Raw genomic sequence first — 14982 nt, forward strand, 5'->3', positions numbered from 1 at the left:
TAAATTTTAGTATATTTCTTAATCTTGAATTATCTTTTTTTTCTTCTTCATATTATGGCCCCCCATGACAAATTCCAGGTTTTGTCCTTGATTATGAATATCCAAGTAGGTTGTAATACAAATTTAATCTTACTTTTGTAGTAGAAGAATGTTCTTTGAATCCTACTTTGAAAGTGGAAGAGTGTTTTTATTCTCTAGAAGAGATAAAGGAAAAGAAACAACAAAAATTAATGGAAGTGAAAATGCAATTGTGTGACTTCATCATATTTTAGCCTGACATTGGGTCGATCAAGTGAATGTCAAGTGAAAGATTATGTTTGATAGTTTTAATGTGCTTGCTCAAAACTTAATTTCAGGTGAGATTATTTTGAATTACAGTTTCTACAAAATTTATTGCTAAGAGTTGCACCACATAATTTAAATGTTTGTGAACATTGGGAGATTTTTTCTAATTGTTTTCCAACACTAGTAATACTTTTATTTGTGAATTTTCATAGTATATATATTATTTAAACTCTGATTATTAACACGAGATTAATTTTTCTTGTGAACTAAGAAATTTTAAAAATACAAGAAATCTGGTGGGGTCTTTCCAAAATTACTATTTATAAAACCTAATAGGCTTGGTTGTATCTCGAAGACAAATTTGTGAAAATCCTTCAGTAATTTGTGTGTGGAGCAATTATTGTCTAATGATAGTGATTTCATCGTGCCTCCTAGCCATTAAAGTTTTCTTGTTTGTTCATTAATTTTAATCATTTGTTACATTATTTGCCCATTTGTTATCTAACATGAGTGTTTTCTGAGTCTCACATCAAGTATACACTAGATTGATTTAGGCTTTAAACAATTACAAGAGGTTTCAATTCTGATTAGATTAAATCCTTTTACAATATGACATAGTTGTGACTAACACTTTTTCCTTCCTTGTTATAAGTTTTTCTCATGTATCTCTTAATACTTAAATATAGAATGACAAGGAAGAAAATGAACTTCTTTAACAGGGGAATTTTTTCGTAGAGGCTATTGATTGGTATGATGTGGAAACCTTGTAGGAGGAGAATGGTTGAAAACAAAAGCAGAATGTAATTGTCAATCAACTGCATTTTATTGTAATAGGGATTGTTTGCAAGTAATGCAAATATACTCCAATTCTTTGTTGGACACAACATATGTATCTTCTTTGGCTAGCTCCTACCATGTAAACCTTGTGGTGAAGCTTCCCATGAAAATCTTGTATAATAAACCGTCTTTTCTATAATTTTGTAAATCTTGTCTTAACAATCAGAGGCCGAATCCTAGTATAGAATTAAAATTATTAAAACCATGACTAAGTTTTTTTGAGATGAAAAATCATGACCAAGTTGATTAGGAAACGTATCTTTGAAATTATATATGCGTGAACTTGTTTATCCTATCTTGTCAAGCATGGTTATGTGATTACTTTTGTTATTGAAAATTTGGTAATCAAAGCATGGCTATGTGAATTTTATTAATACAGTAAAATCAACATGCTATTATTTGAGTTTGAGCTTTGAAGAAAAATAGATAATCAAGTGAAGATATAAATGATATATATATATATATATATATCTATCTCTCTTAATATTGACTGTAAATATCACGATTAATTACAAATGAAATTATATAGTAATGAGATAATTTTGAGTCATTTAAACACACCTAAAATATAGAGATAGGATCAACTATAGGAACCCTATAGAATACTCTTCAATAAACCACAAGCATACTTGAGCAAGTTTTTCCGTCCATTGCTGTTTTGTTTCTGCAATAAGTAAATAGAAAACACCGTAAGGGGGAAAAATCATGATATGTAAAAACTTCACACCAATGTAAAGAGGGTGAAATATTTGATTCTTCTAACCTTCCATATAGCCAAGAACGTTGCACTATATCCTAGCACTAAGCAGATTGTTCCTGACCAAGTGCAACTCAGAGATAACCTTGCTAATGTCCCATCGTTCTTGTGGCAACATCATAGAGCATGCCACTCCAACTTTGACCATAGATATCAAACACTCTTCCGTTCTGTTTGTAGTGCTACATTTGTTATTGCCAGTCACTTCATCATCATTGTTTAAAAGTTTTGGGTCCATAATCTCCATTACACAGTTAGGCAAGGCCATGCTAGCATATTTGTGAAGGTTAAGGCCTTCACTAAACATACTATCTGTGGGTCTCTTTCCTGTTATCATCTCTCACAAAACGATTCCATAGCTGTATACATCCCCTTTAGTTGACACAACACTTCCTAGACCATATTCTGCCATTCAAAATATTTGATATAGATAATAAAAATCACATTACAATTAGGGAGCTCAAAAAGTAATTATGGTAAATGTGGGAAAACATATGTTTACGATTAATAAGTTTAGTAAATTGTTGTTACCTGAAGCAGTGTAACCAATTGTTCCTCTTATTCCAATAGAGCTGCTTTGTTTTGGATTCATGAGTTCTAAAAGAAATTTCGCAAGCCCAAAGTCTCCAACATGAGCAGTCATTATCATAATCAAAAAGAATGTTGCTTGGCTTTAAATCACAGTGAACAACTGTCATTGGGCAATGGTGATGTAGGTAATTTAGTGCACATCCAATATCAACGGCGATGTTTGTTCTTTGAAGAAGGTTCAAATTTCTCTCTGTTTGCCCAGTTTCCGTTTCAATATCCATATGTAACCAATTTTCTAAACTTCCATTGGGCATGAACTCATAAACTAGAGCTTTAAAATCATTGCCATGAAAATCCATACTTGAGCAAGAAGTTATGATCTTCACAAGATTCCGGTGACGAATATTTTTCAAGGCTTCACACTCAGAGATGAAGCTCTCAGAAGCCCCTCGGCGTTGAAGATTAAGTACCTTGACTGCAACAATTGATCTATCCTCACCAAGAGTTCCTTTATACACTGAGCCAAAACACCCACTCCAATCAAATTTGCCGAAGAGAACTCATCAGTAGCTTTAAGAAGCATTTGGTAACTCAATTTCAAAAGTGATTGTCTCAAGGAAGAATTTGAAGAGTTATCTTTTTCTCTCTTTTTGTTCCAATAAAATAAGAAATATGACATCATGGTCATGGTTACTCCAACAATCACACATGCCACTGAGATCACCATTGTGAGTGCAAGAGACCACTTCCTTTTCTTCTTTGTTAAGCACCTTGGCAAATTTAATTCTAATATGCCCCCACAAAGCCTACTATTGCCAACAAATGATACTGCACTAGCATTTTTGAAAATTCCTTTTGTTGAAACCTCACCCTGAAAATCATTGAAGGATAAATTCAAATTCTTCAAGGACAGTTCCTCTAAGAAATTTGGAATTTGACCTGAAAGATTGTTCCTAGAAAGATCTATGTCTTCAACACCTCTCAAAGAACTCAAGGGTGTTGGGATTACTCCTTGAAAGAAATTGCCATCCATGTAAAGGTACAGAAGGCTAGTGCAGTGGCCTAAGTTGCTTGGAATTTAACCAGAAAGCTTATTATCAGATAACACTAATTCCACTAAATGAACAAGATTGCCGACCTCTGATGGTACTGATCCAACAAAAGAGTTTTGAGCTAAATTAAGTGAAATTGATAGCATGGAAATTGCAAATAGCTGCTTTGGAATGGTACCAGTGAGATTATTTTCTGATAGATTTAACAACAAATTTTGGCAATTTCCTATACTTGAAGGGATAGTTCCTTGCAATTTGTTATTATCTATGCTCAAATAATTTAGCAATGATAGGTTTCCAAGGGTAATTGGTAACCTTCCTGAAAGTCTATTCCCACCTAGATATAATCGCTGCACTTTTTGAAGATTACCAATATCACTGGGAATTGTACCTGTTAATTTGTTATCAGCCATATATAAGTTGGTCAAGTTGACCAGATTACAAATTCCTGAAGGAATTTCTCCAAAAATAAGATTTTGGCTAATTGAGAAAAATTTAAGCTGTGTTGAAAGATTGCCCAAAGCTTTAGGTAATGTACCTTCGAATTGATTCGCTGCAAGACCCATATACTGAAAACTGCTACAATTGACTAGAGATTGAAAGAAATCCATTTCATCAGCATCTCCACTTCCTAAGTTATTTCCATAAATATTAAGTTTCAAAAAACGTTGTAATCCTCCAAAATTGACAGACACTTTTCCTGTAAAATTGTTCAATTCAGCTGAAAAGACTTTCAACTCTGAAGCATTAGATAATGAGACTGGAATAGATCCGGTAAATTGGTTTCCATAAATCTGAAACCAATGGAGATGAGGAAGGGTGAGGAATAAGTCTGTAGGAAGACTTCCTCCAAGATCATTGTTGGCCAATGCAAAAATCACAATAGACGAAAGATTGTATAAAGATAGAGGAATCATACCGGAGAATTTATTGTCACCTAGTCCAAGAAACGTTAAGCTTCTTAATTGACCCATGGAATCTGGAATATGTCCTCCCAGGACATTATAGGGGGCAGATATACGTTGTAGAGAGCTAAGGTTCCCGATGGAAGGTGGGATTTCTCCATTAAGATTGTTCATGTGAACAGAAAGCGACTCCAGCTTTGACAAAGATGTAAGCTCCACTGGGATTGAACCGGACAGATTATTTTTTCCTACACTAAGGAACTTTAGGTTGGAGCAGTGGGAAAGGTTTGCGGGAATTTGCCCATTGAAGGAGTTGTTATACAAGAACAATGCTTCCAACCTGAATAGACGACCAACTTCATCAGGTATTTCGCCACCAATGGTGTTGTTGAAGAGCACGATTTCTCTAATGAAACTAAGGTTTCCTATGAATGGAGACAAGGAACCCACCAAACCTCTGGACTGAAGATCTAATATAGTGACTCTTCTATGCTTGTGGCCGCATGTAACACCTTCCCATTCGCAGAAGTGGAGGGAATCATTCCAAGAGCTAAAAACGTTTTCAGGATCATGACTTATCTGCGTCTTGAAGGCTAACAGTGCCTGTCGATCTGTCTCATTCCCAATACTACCAGCAAAAACAGCAAGAGTTGAATTTATATGCAGCAGTACAATGAACAAGAGAAGGATGGCTTGGAAGTGAATCGAGTACAATAGTCTCAGACTCATTGCTGCAAATGAAGATCCCCCTTCCTTACTTTTTCATTTCCAATGTGCTGGTTTTGAGTTGTGTCTAGGCAGTGGACATGACGATACACCACACCAGTGTGTTGATGATGACAAAATAGGCGTCTATTCTACAGACTTTTAGGTGCGGTTTGACTTGTACTGAACATAGCGTTTCCGTTTTAAGTCTGCGTTTTACTTTCTTTTATTTTATTTTATTTTTTTTTAACACGTTTTAGGAGTAATGCGGTTACGGTTTATGTACTTTATGTACTGTTTATGAACAGTAACAATATTTAAAAATTATTTTACTACAGTATTTTCAATTTCAGTAAAAATAAGCTCAATTTAAACATACCTTAGACCTGTTTTTTTATTAACCAAAATAGCCGCCTATCACGTCGTATTCGAGAGCACATACTAAAAGTCTAAAAAAAGAGAAAATTGGCGTCTATTCTAGCCAAGAAGTGGCATTTTATTCAAGCCACTTGCTGACATAGTTGACACTGGTATTGGTTTAGAAAAGTAAGAGAGTTGGAGAGTAAACAAATCCAAGACCAGCGTGCAAGTGACTAGAAAGTAGAATAATGGTCAGCAATGGTGACTAAAAGATAGAATTTTTAGCTATCTTTGATTCAGATTTCACAAAACTTTTTAAAATAAATAAATAAAAATTCAGATTTCACAAAGAATAAAGAAGTAATTATATATGATTTTTTTATAATTCAAGTGTGGACTTATTCGAGATTTATATTTTATTTTCCAACCATAATATCACTTTTACCTTTTTATCTCTTCATTACTCTCAACCTTAATGTCACTTTTTATCTATCCCTTCCTCTTCCTTTTATTTTGGCTCTTCTTATACCCATTCTATTTCTATAAATATGTGATTCTTTCTCCCATTCTATACATATTTTCCCACATGAAAAATGTTATTACTTTCTCTCTCTCTTTCATGTTTTATTTTTGTGTGAATTTTTATTTTTTGTATCTCTATTTTAGATTGATGAATTTATGTGTTCTTTAGAATTCGACTTTGGGTTGATACAATTTGTTTCTATGTTTTGAGTTTTTAAGTTATTATCTTTTTTTTTTTTTTTTTTCCTTTTCTATGATTGCTTTTTTATTTTTAGTAAAAAGTAATACTTATTAGAACACATACGAAAATAGTAATACTAGTGTTTTAAACCAGGTTTATAATACATTATATAATTAGAGTACAACTACAAAATGGTCTAACCTTTATAGTTGTAGATTATGGTTATAAATAGCGAAAACTAGATACATATAATCAATATGGGATAAACATCCTATTGCATATAAAGATAGTTTACAAGAATATAATGTTATTTTATTATAAATCATGACTTGGATAATTTGGTGTTTGACTCATGACTATTATTTTGATGCTTCTTCTTCTCATTTTATTTTCTATTTATCTCCCAAGAAAGGTAATTATTCTCTCTCTCTCTCTCTCTCTCTCTCTCTCTCTCTCTCTCTATATATATATATATATATATATATTATTTATTCTTTTTTGCAACTTTACTTTAGGTTGATGAATCATTGTATTTTTTTTTATAATACTATTTTGGTTTAATATGATTTGGTATTGTATTTTTTTTTTTTTTTTTTTTTTAGATTTCTATCACAAGTCTTCTCTCTCCGTCTTGTAACTTTTGTTTGATTTTTTTGACATAATACTTAGTAATTTTGGAAGTGAGATTTTGAATTTATATCAAAATACAATCTTGGTTATGTATTTGAATGTGTCTATTAATTATTAAAACTTCTCAAGATAAATATGTATAGACAATATTTTTGTTTTAATTTTTCATTGATTTATTATTTAGTTATAATATCAAAACTAAAATAGATGAATATGTAAAGTTAAAACTTCCTAAAATGAATTTGTAAAACGTATATTTATATATTTAATATTGTCAAAAAATTAAAAGTAAAAAATAAATATTAAAAAGAATAATGATATGGCCAATGATGTGATGGATGAGGAGGCTGAACAGAATTGTAGTAACAATAAATGCAATATGAAGGTCCAGTTAAAGGCAATTAAATCTTAATAAGTGAAAGTGTATGTAGTCAATTTTTTTTTTTTTTTTTGGTTAGATCACGTTCTTTTTACATTGTTATACAAATTATTTTCTTTCATTTTAATAGGTGAAGTTTTCAATTTCAAAAATAAAGTTTACTTTTTTTTTCTACATATTATTTTAAATATTAAATTTATAATACGATATAGTCTGAAAGCTCGATTATGTGTTAAAACACAAGAGCTGTTTAGACCCTCAAATTAATTTTACTCTAACTTAAACTAAATGCGGAATAGAGTAAATGCGAACGAACAAACCACAAAACTACTCTAAGCCATATTCATCAAAACACACCAGTAAAATGAAAGTTAAAAGAGTAGGGAAGAAGAATGCAAACACAAGATAACACGCCGATGTGTTATCGAAGAGGAAACCGAAGTACTCGGCATAAAATCTCTCCGCCGCCCCCTAAGCGGTAAATCGATCCACTAGACAATAAGTTGGGATACACGAATAGCAAGAGACCCTCCAAGCCTAATCTACCCAATGCACCTAAGCCCTCTAAGCTCTTACTCCAACAAGGCTTTTCGGAACCGTGTTTGTCTAGCTTTCCAGATCCCGCAATATGCCCAATTGCATCCACCAAAGCTTGGCTTCTTCTAATACTTCTCAGCAATGCTAAAACCTCACTTGACACTTAGAATGTGTGTGGTATGTGTTTGGGCTATCAACCTCTCAAGGATTTGGAAATGGAGAGGTAGGAGTTAAGGAAAATCACAATGGATGGTGTAGAGAATTGTGGGTATAACAATCTCTTACTCTCAAAGGCTGTGGCTAAGGTTTTCTCTTTGAAAAACACTCATCTCAGTATGTGGGTAATGTGGGTATATATAGTGTGTGTAGAGACCTGGAATATCAAATATGACAAATTGGCAAAACAGAATGTTTCGCGGGTATCTCGCTGGAAGGCCTTACCCGCGAGACGCTCACAAAAACCAGCTGTCACCGTCTGTCATGACTCTTCGCATTCCAGTTATGTGCAGGGCACATGCTTCACTTCGCGGGAAGGCTTCTCACGAGCTACCCGCAAAAACTTCTTGCTCTTCACTTTACCTTGAGTCTTCAAACTTTCTCTCACATACAACCTTTACAAAGAAATCCCACATAAAATACAGGATACATAAGATTGAACAAAATTACAAGCAAATTTGACACGGAATAAAAGCTAACACAAAATAGTTGTAAATCACAACTTTACATAGTCTCCTAGGAATTTTTGAGAAATATGCAATTCCAATCTCATGTATCTATATAAGTAAACAAAACCCAATCAATAGTTCAAAGCTACTCCTGCAATACGAAAAATTATAAATGTAATAATCTCTTTTAAGAGAATGAAAATTTTGAATAACATATTTGAAACTTAAACAGTTTAGCTGTACAGGAAAAAAAAATTAAGAAAATATAATGCACAAGAATATAATTTAGCAAAATATGGACCTCCTAAAAAAAATGAATAATATCAATCAAACAAATCAAAATAATAAAACTGTAAGGACTGAAATTGTGTTGATCCCAAAACCCGGTTGGGCTCAAACTCTAACGGCCCAAACAATAAATTTGTATAGTGTGGGTAGAAGAACTAGATTTATCCCAGAAGAAAGACAATCAGACTTAACGATTCAAGATGATATGAAATAAACAAGATTATTCAATTTATCTTCGGAACAAACTAAGGGATTTGTTTCATATGGTTTACTTCAAGACCTCAATTGTATCTCCTCTTTTTTCAGTGCATTCTTCTAGGTTATATACTGCAATCTTCGTGTCATCCTTACCACACACGTGAATGCTAGATTAGGGGGATTCCTTCCTGTCCCATCCAACACTTCCTGGAACCATCAATCAATAGCTGTAAGGCTGCTTGATCACTGTTCAGGCATCACTTCCACATTAATGCGGCTAGAGAGTTGGTTGAGAGGCAATTAATGCGGAGGTCGCAACCTTTGAAGATATTTGTCTGCCTTTTTATCCTTATCCCTGGTCCAATGTCCTACCCTCAACTGTGACGTAGCCCCGAAGTAAGTCCGTGATGATAAGGCACTCAGATTCACCTCGGACACATGTTGCCGAGAATACTTTTGTCCTTGAACACTTATTGGACCCATCTCACATTGCCTCTATTCCTCTCTTAGTTTTATTCTACTCATAGCCTTATTTGGGCCTCCTCGGATGGTCTAATGTTCTCGGATAAGGCCATGAGCCCAGTTAATACCGCTTTTAACAATACTTCCTGATAAGCTGGCCCCCACAAAAACAATGATATATTTTTTGGGATAGATAAATGAAAAATAATTTTAGAAATTATTTAATTTTTTGAGAGAACAAATTATTTTCCACAGAATTTAGAGAACAAATTATATATTATACCATAACTACAAAATAATTATTAATTCTCACACATGGCGTGGGTTTGCAATTAGTATATATAAAAGTAAAGACCTCATGCGAGAGTTCATGAACTCTTGCCATGTGGCACTCTAATATTTCATTTAGCATTTTTAATCTCTTTCTATTAAGTTTTTTTTTTTTTTTTTACTGTTATCTAAAATATCACATTAACTTTTTTTTTTTTTTTTATTGTTATCTAAAAGATGAGCTGTAGTACAAAATTAAGTTAAAATTAGATCAAACCTTTTGAAAAGCCCAAGCCCATTTATTACCTTACATATTATAGCCCAAATGTGACCCTTCCACATTAATTTCTTCCCACATTCTCCAAAATATGGGCTGGCATCATAAAGTAGGGCACACACTTTGAAAGACTCTCTCTGCAATCTTTTTATAAGACTCTTATTATTAAGTGCCACAACAATTTGCTCTTTCCTCTTCCTATCTTTTACCATATCCCAACTATTGCGCAAACCCATCTCTTCTCACCTTTTTAACGTTCCACTATTTTTGTCTCTTCTTTTTCCCATACGTTGATTGTTCTCTAGCTCAAAATGATACCCAATATTTTCTACCTACATCAAACCAGGCCAAATGTTGTTTGTTCTCAATATTCTTTTATAATTCTCTGTTGAGTGACAACTATTTAATTTGTTTAAAGTGCTATCAAATTTGTATCAATCTTGCTTTTATGGACTTCACAACACTACATCTTTTTTCTTTTTCTTTTTTTTTCTAAGTGTAAATAGGATTAGACATCTTTACAATTCGATTAAACCATACTATTACAGTATTACTAATTCTTATGGATCAATCCATTTCCTTAATACTATTGCAGAGATAGCAAATTATTCATGTGTATCGTTGTAGTAGCCTGTATGTCAAGTATAGTTATTACCACCAAGAGGTGTGGTCTAGTGGTGTTGGGTGAGGCACAAAGATGTTCTAAGTGCGAAGTCCCAGGTTTGAGTTCGAATATGGACTCGCTTGGGGGTACCTCCCTTAGCAGCCCAAGATCGCTAGTGTCCCTCGTGGGGTTAAGAACCTATGGCTCACCGCGGTCCCCTTGCACTCCAGTAAGGCCCTGGACCCAGCAGGTAGGGTGCTACTATGGTCACGTCTAGGTAAGATTGCCACGTTAGTCGCCCCCTACCCATTTTTCGTTCATCAAAAAAAGGAAAAAGTATAGATATTCAATGCATAAGACCCACCTAGAGTTGTATACATCATGAGAATTAGTTGATAAATGTTATTCTCTTCACTTTCTCATTATATTAAAAAATAAGAAATTATGGAGCTTCTTTGAGAACCTCGAGGACTTTATAGGGGAGGCTTTTCCGGTGGAAGCCGTCACATGTTAGGTTTTGTTCGACCTATATGTACACCTGCAGTACTTGTATTTCATGTTTATTTTCATAGAAAGTAATATCTCAAAAATATTTCTTTAAAATTTTACAGCCAAAATTAAATGGATTTTGGTTTTTGGTTTTTTATGTGGTCTTTTAAGGTTGGGTTCAAGTCTTAGCAATGTTACATCACTCAATAACTTGTTATTGAATTCATATTTGTGAATTCCATTGTTGAATCACATGTTCTTAACATGTACACCAATTTTCACTTTCATTTACAATTTTTATGGTTATTAATCTTTGATCTTCTTGAAATAGGTTAAACCCAACCCTATATATGATTTGTATTTTTTTTTTAACTCAGGTTTGGATTTCTTAATTATAGCTTTATTCTTTTTAGCATCTTTATCCAATATTTAGACGGAAAGACATAATAGGGAGAAAATTGGCATTTTCCCCTTTCCCGCAAAAAATCCAGCATTTTGCTCAATTTCCCAAACTAATTAGGGAAATGCCCCTGTTTTGAAACTCGATTTTTTCAAAATTGAGTTTCAACATCACTATAGGGCTCCTTAAAACGCCACTATAGGTATGAGGCGATCAAACTAAAAAAAAAAAAACTTGCATGGAACTCGAGTTCATGGAGCTAGGGCTGTAATCGGTTCGGTTCGGTCGTTTTTTTTTTTATCTGGCCAACCGAAACCGAAATTTTCGATTTGTGAAATTTCCAACCAAAACCGACCGAAATAGTTGAAAAACCGTCGGTTTCGGTTGTATTTCGGTTTCGGTCGATTTCAGTCGGTTTTCGATTTCAATCCACATCACAGACTCACAGTCACAAAAAGAAAAAAAAAACAACTCAACATCACATGGGGTTATCGATTTTTCAATAAGAAAATAACAACTCAAAATCACAATCACAGATTCACAGAAAATAGCATTGATTTAATATTAAACTTTAAACAAAACCCAAAATACAAAAAAGAGAGAGGGTTATCAAGAAATTAAAAAGAGAGGTGATTGCTTGCTCACTCCCAAGTGCAGGAGATTGTAGCAATATATTTCTCGAAGTACCGAGGTCGAACCACAAGGAGCAGGCTAAATTCAAAGACAATATAATTAAATAACAATTTGAGTGAAGAAGAAAAATACTTTTGCTTGGTGATTGTTAACAAGAATAATAATAAAAACTGATTTTAATCAATAATGTAAATACTAGGGCATCAGGATGTTTCCCTATATCGATATGAAATTCTTTGTGATTTAAGAAAATATCTATTTCATAATTGATTGTTCTTATACGATTAAAAACTTATGATTCGGTTGAACTGAGACAATTCAAGAACGCATGATAACCTCGATTGATAATGCGGTTAGAAAAGTTTTCAGAAAAACTCATTCACTTTAATTCCTGATTTCTATTTGAAACTATTAGAAATTCATCTAAACAATAAGAAAAACATGATTGAACTTATTGAAAGCATGGAAGAACTAATACATCAAAAGAAATCTAATTGAATAATCAAATATGTCGTTGATAAAATTCTAGAAAGAATCACATTAAATATTCATACCGTATAGAAGAAACATAACCCCTAACCCTAGCAAAGAGTTTAGACTGCCATTAGAGAAAGAAAAATACAAGGTTTTCTCTCCAAAATTCGTTCTCCACAGCCTCCCTTCAAAACCCTAATGTCTAAGTGTCCAAAGAAAATAAAACATTTACTATTTTAATTTCCGTCCAGGTTTACAGCGGTAACTTGTGAGTTAATTTCGGCCTTCAAAAATTGAGAATTTCGAAAAACTCAAAACTGGAAAGTTGTAGATATTTAAGTCACGGTTCCAACCCATCTGGCCTTGTATCAATTGGATTTTTGAGGAAAGAGATACATCCAAAATACTGATCAGTACTCAAATCAGATTTTTCCTTTTCAGATTCTGCTTCTTTGATTTCTTTCCTTATTTGAAGCTTTCAATCATGGTAGACGATCCAAGCACTCCAGCTGCACCTCCTTAGACATTTAAGCATGGTCCTTTAGCTCCACTTTAATTCTAGTTTGGCCTCCATTCTCTCACAAATTCCTGTAAACTCATCTTTCTCACATAATTTTCTGAAAGTAAAAAATTATACACAATGAATAGCATTTTATTCAAGAAATTATGTAAAGATAAATAATAGAGACTAATGCAAATCATGGCTTAATTATACAAATTAAGCATAATAATAAGGAGATAACGCTCATATAAATATATAACAAGTATACATTTTAAGGCGTTATCAGTGGTCACCGTGAGAATGAAAAGATCAAGTCGCGTGGGGAGGCCGGTGTGTGAAGGCCGGCATGTGGAGGTGGCAGCAGAGGCAGATTTGTGTGGAGTGGAGGTTGTGAGGCGTGACAGTGAATACGTGTGGGCTGTGGGGTATGTGGAGTAGCTGTGGACGCCGACGTGTGGAGGCCGGAGTGTGGAGGTCGGTGGCAGATGTCGACTAATGGAGGCTGGTGTGTGTGAGATGGAGTGATGGAAGCTTTGTGTGAGTCTGTGAGAGAGAGTGATGGAGGCGTGAGGCGTGAGGGAGATGAGGGAGATGGAGGCGTGAGGGAGATGAGGGAGATGTGGAGTAGCTGTGGACGCCGGTGTGTGGAGGTCGGAGTGTGGAGGCCGGTGGCAGATGTTGACTGATGGAGGCTGGTGTGTGTGAGAGGGAGTGATGGAAGCTTTGTGTGAGTCTGTGAGAGAGGGAGATTGAGGCGTGAGGGAGATAAGGGAGATGCCGTGTAAATGAAAGTGGGGTAGGTAGGGTTTTTATTTTATTTATTTTCAATTAGTTTTTGTTTAACTTAATTAGTTTAAATTGTTTAATTTAGTTAGTTAATCTAACTTATCTAATGGGCAGTGGGCTTGAGTAATATTGGCAAGGGCAAGCCCATGTTTACAAACTTTATATTATATATTTAATATAAAATATAATATAATAATATATAATAATATATTTCGGTTCATTTTGGTGCATTCAAATCTGCAACCGAAAACCAAACCGAAATTTTTGCACCGGTTCGGTTGGTTTGAAGCAGTTTTTTTGATTCGTCGGTTTTTTGCACACCCCTACAAGGAGCTTAAGTATCAAAACGCCACTATAGGGTCCTTAAAACGCTAATATAGGGCTCCTTAAAACGCCACTATAGGGCTCTAGAAATTTTTTTTTTTTTTTTAATTTTCAGTTTGTTATAACTCGATTATCCAAAAATTGAATTTTAAATTAAAACTCTATTTTTTGAAAATCGAGTTTCAAAACAGAGGCATTTCCCTAATTAATTTGGGAAATGTGGCAAAATGCTAGATTTTTTTTTAAAAAAAAGGGCAAAAGCCCATTTTCTCTGACATAATGGAAAAGGAGCGGAGATTGTAGAATTGTCAACTCTAAATATAGTAATGGAGGAAGTTATTTACAAAATTTCTAAATAAGATGAAACAATATATCGGCAAGAAGTTGGGACAATTTATCGTTTATCTTCTTTTAATAATATTAATAACATGGAAAATTTTAGTTAAGGTTGAAACAAGATTTCTTGTTTGGAATCTTCTCTTAATAATTATGAAGTATCTGTTTGGGAATAATATTTATTATTTATTTATTTATTTATTTTTTGGTGCTAAAGTACTATAAATAAAAGTTAAAAGCTAAATAAAATAAGTAGAAGACTCACATGAGACATGTAAATAGTAAGAAAAAATGTTGGCTTATAATAAAGTACCCTAATGCGCACTAAGCAGCTTGATTGTATTTCAAGTGGTAGATGGGATTGAATACCTTATTTGAGTTCAGAATTTTCAACAATTTTTTTTTTTAATTTAAGAAGAATTAAAGGAGATGGATGTTGTTCTTATTATTATTTTTTTCTTATTTTTTTAGTTGGAAATTTAGACCCGGTTGCAATGCAACTACCCAAAATTTATGCTGAATTTGATTAATCAACCAATTATGTTTGTTTGATCCATTCACGGTCAAACATAGCACAATCTAATATCACTAAA

The 14982-nt window shown here is 33.6% G+C and overlaps 1 protein-coding gene across 1 annotated transcript; it reads right to left on the minus strand.

Moving 5' to 3' along the window:
• Positions 1-1885: 1885 nt before the first annotated feature.
• Positions 1886-5203, minus strand: LOC126725553 (putative receptor-like protein kinase At3g47110). Its single transcript, XM_050430333.1, has 2 exons — positions 2411-5203; positions 1886-2284 (listed from the first exon to the last, which is right to left on the minus strand). The coding sequence occupies exon 1, from the start codon at positions 5094-5096 to the stop codon at positions 3489-3491; it is 1608 nt and encodes a 535-aa protein (XP_050286290.1). The 5' UTR covers positions 5097-5203; the 3' UTR covers positions 1886-2284; positions 2411-3488.
• Between the last annotated feature and the right edge of the window lie 9779 nt (positions 5204-14982).

The sequence above is a fragment of the Quercus robur genome, chromosome 5, assembly GCF_932294415.1.
Source record: "Quercus robur chromosome 5, dhQueRobu3.1, whole genome shotgun sequence".
Classification (NCBI taxonomy): domain Eukaryota; kingdom Viridiplantae; phylum Streptophyta; class Magnoliopsida; order Fagales; family Fagaceae; genus Quercus; species Quercus robur.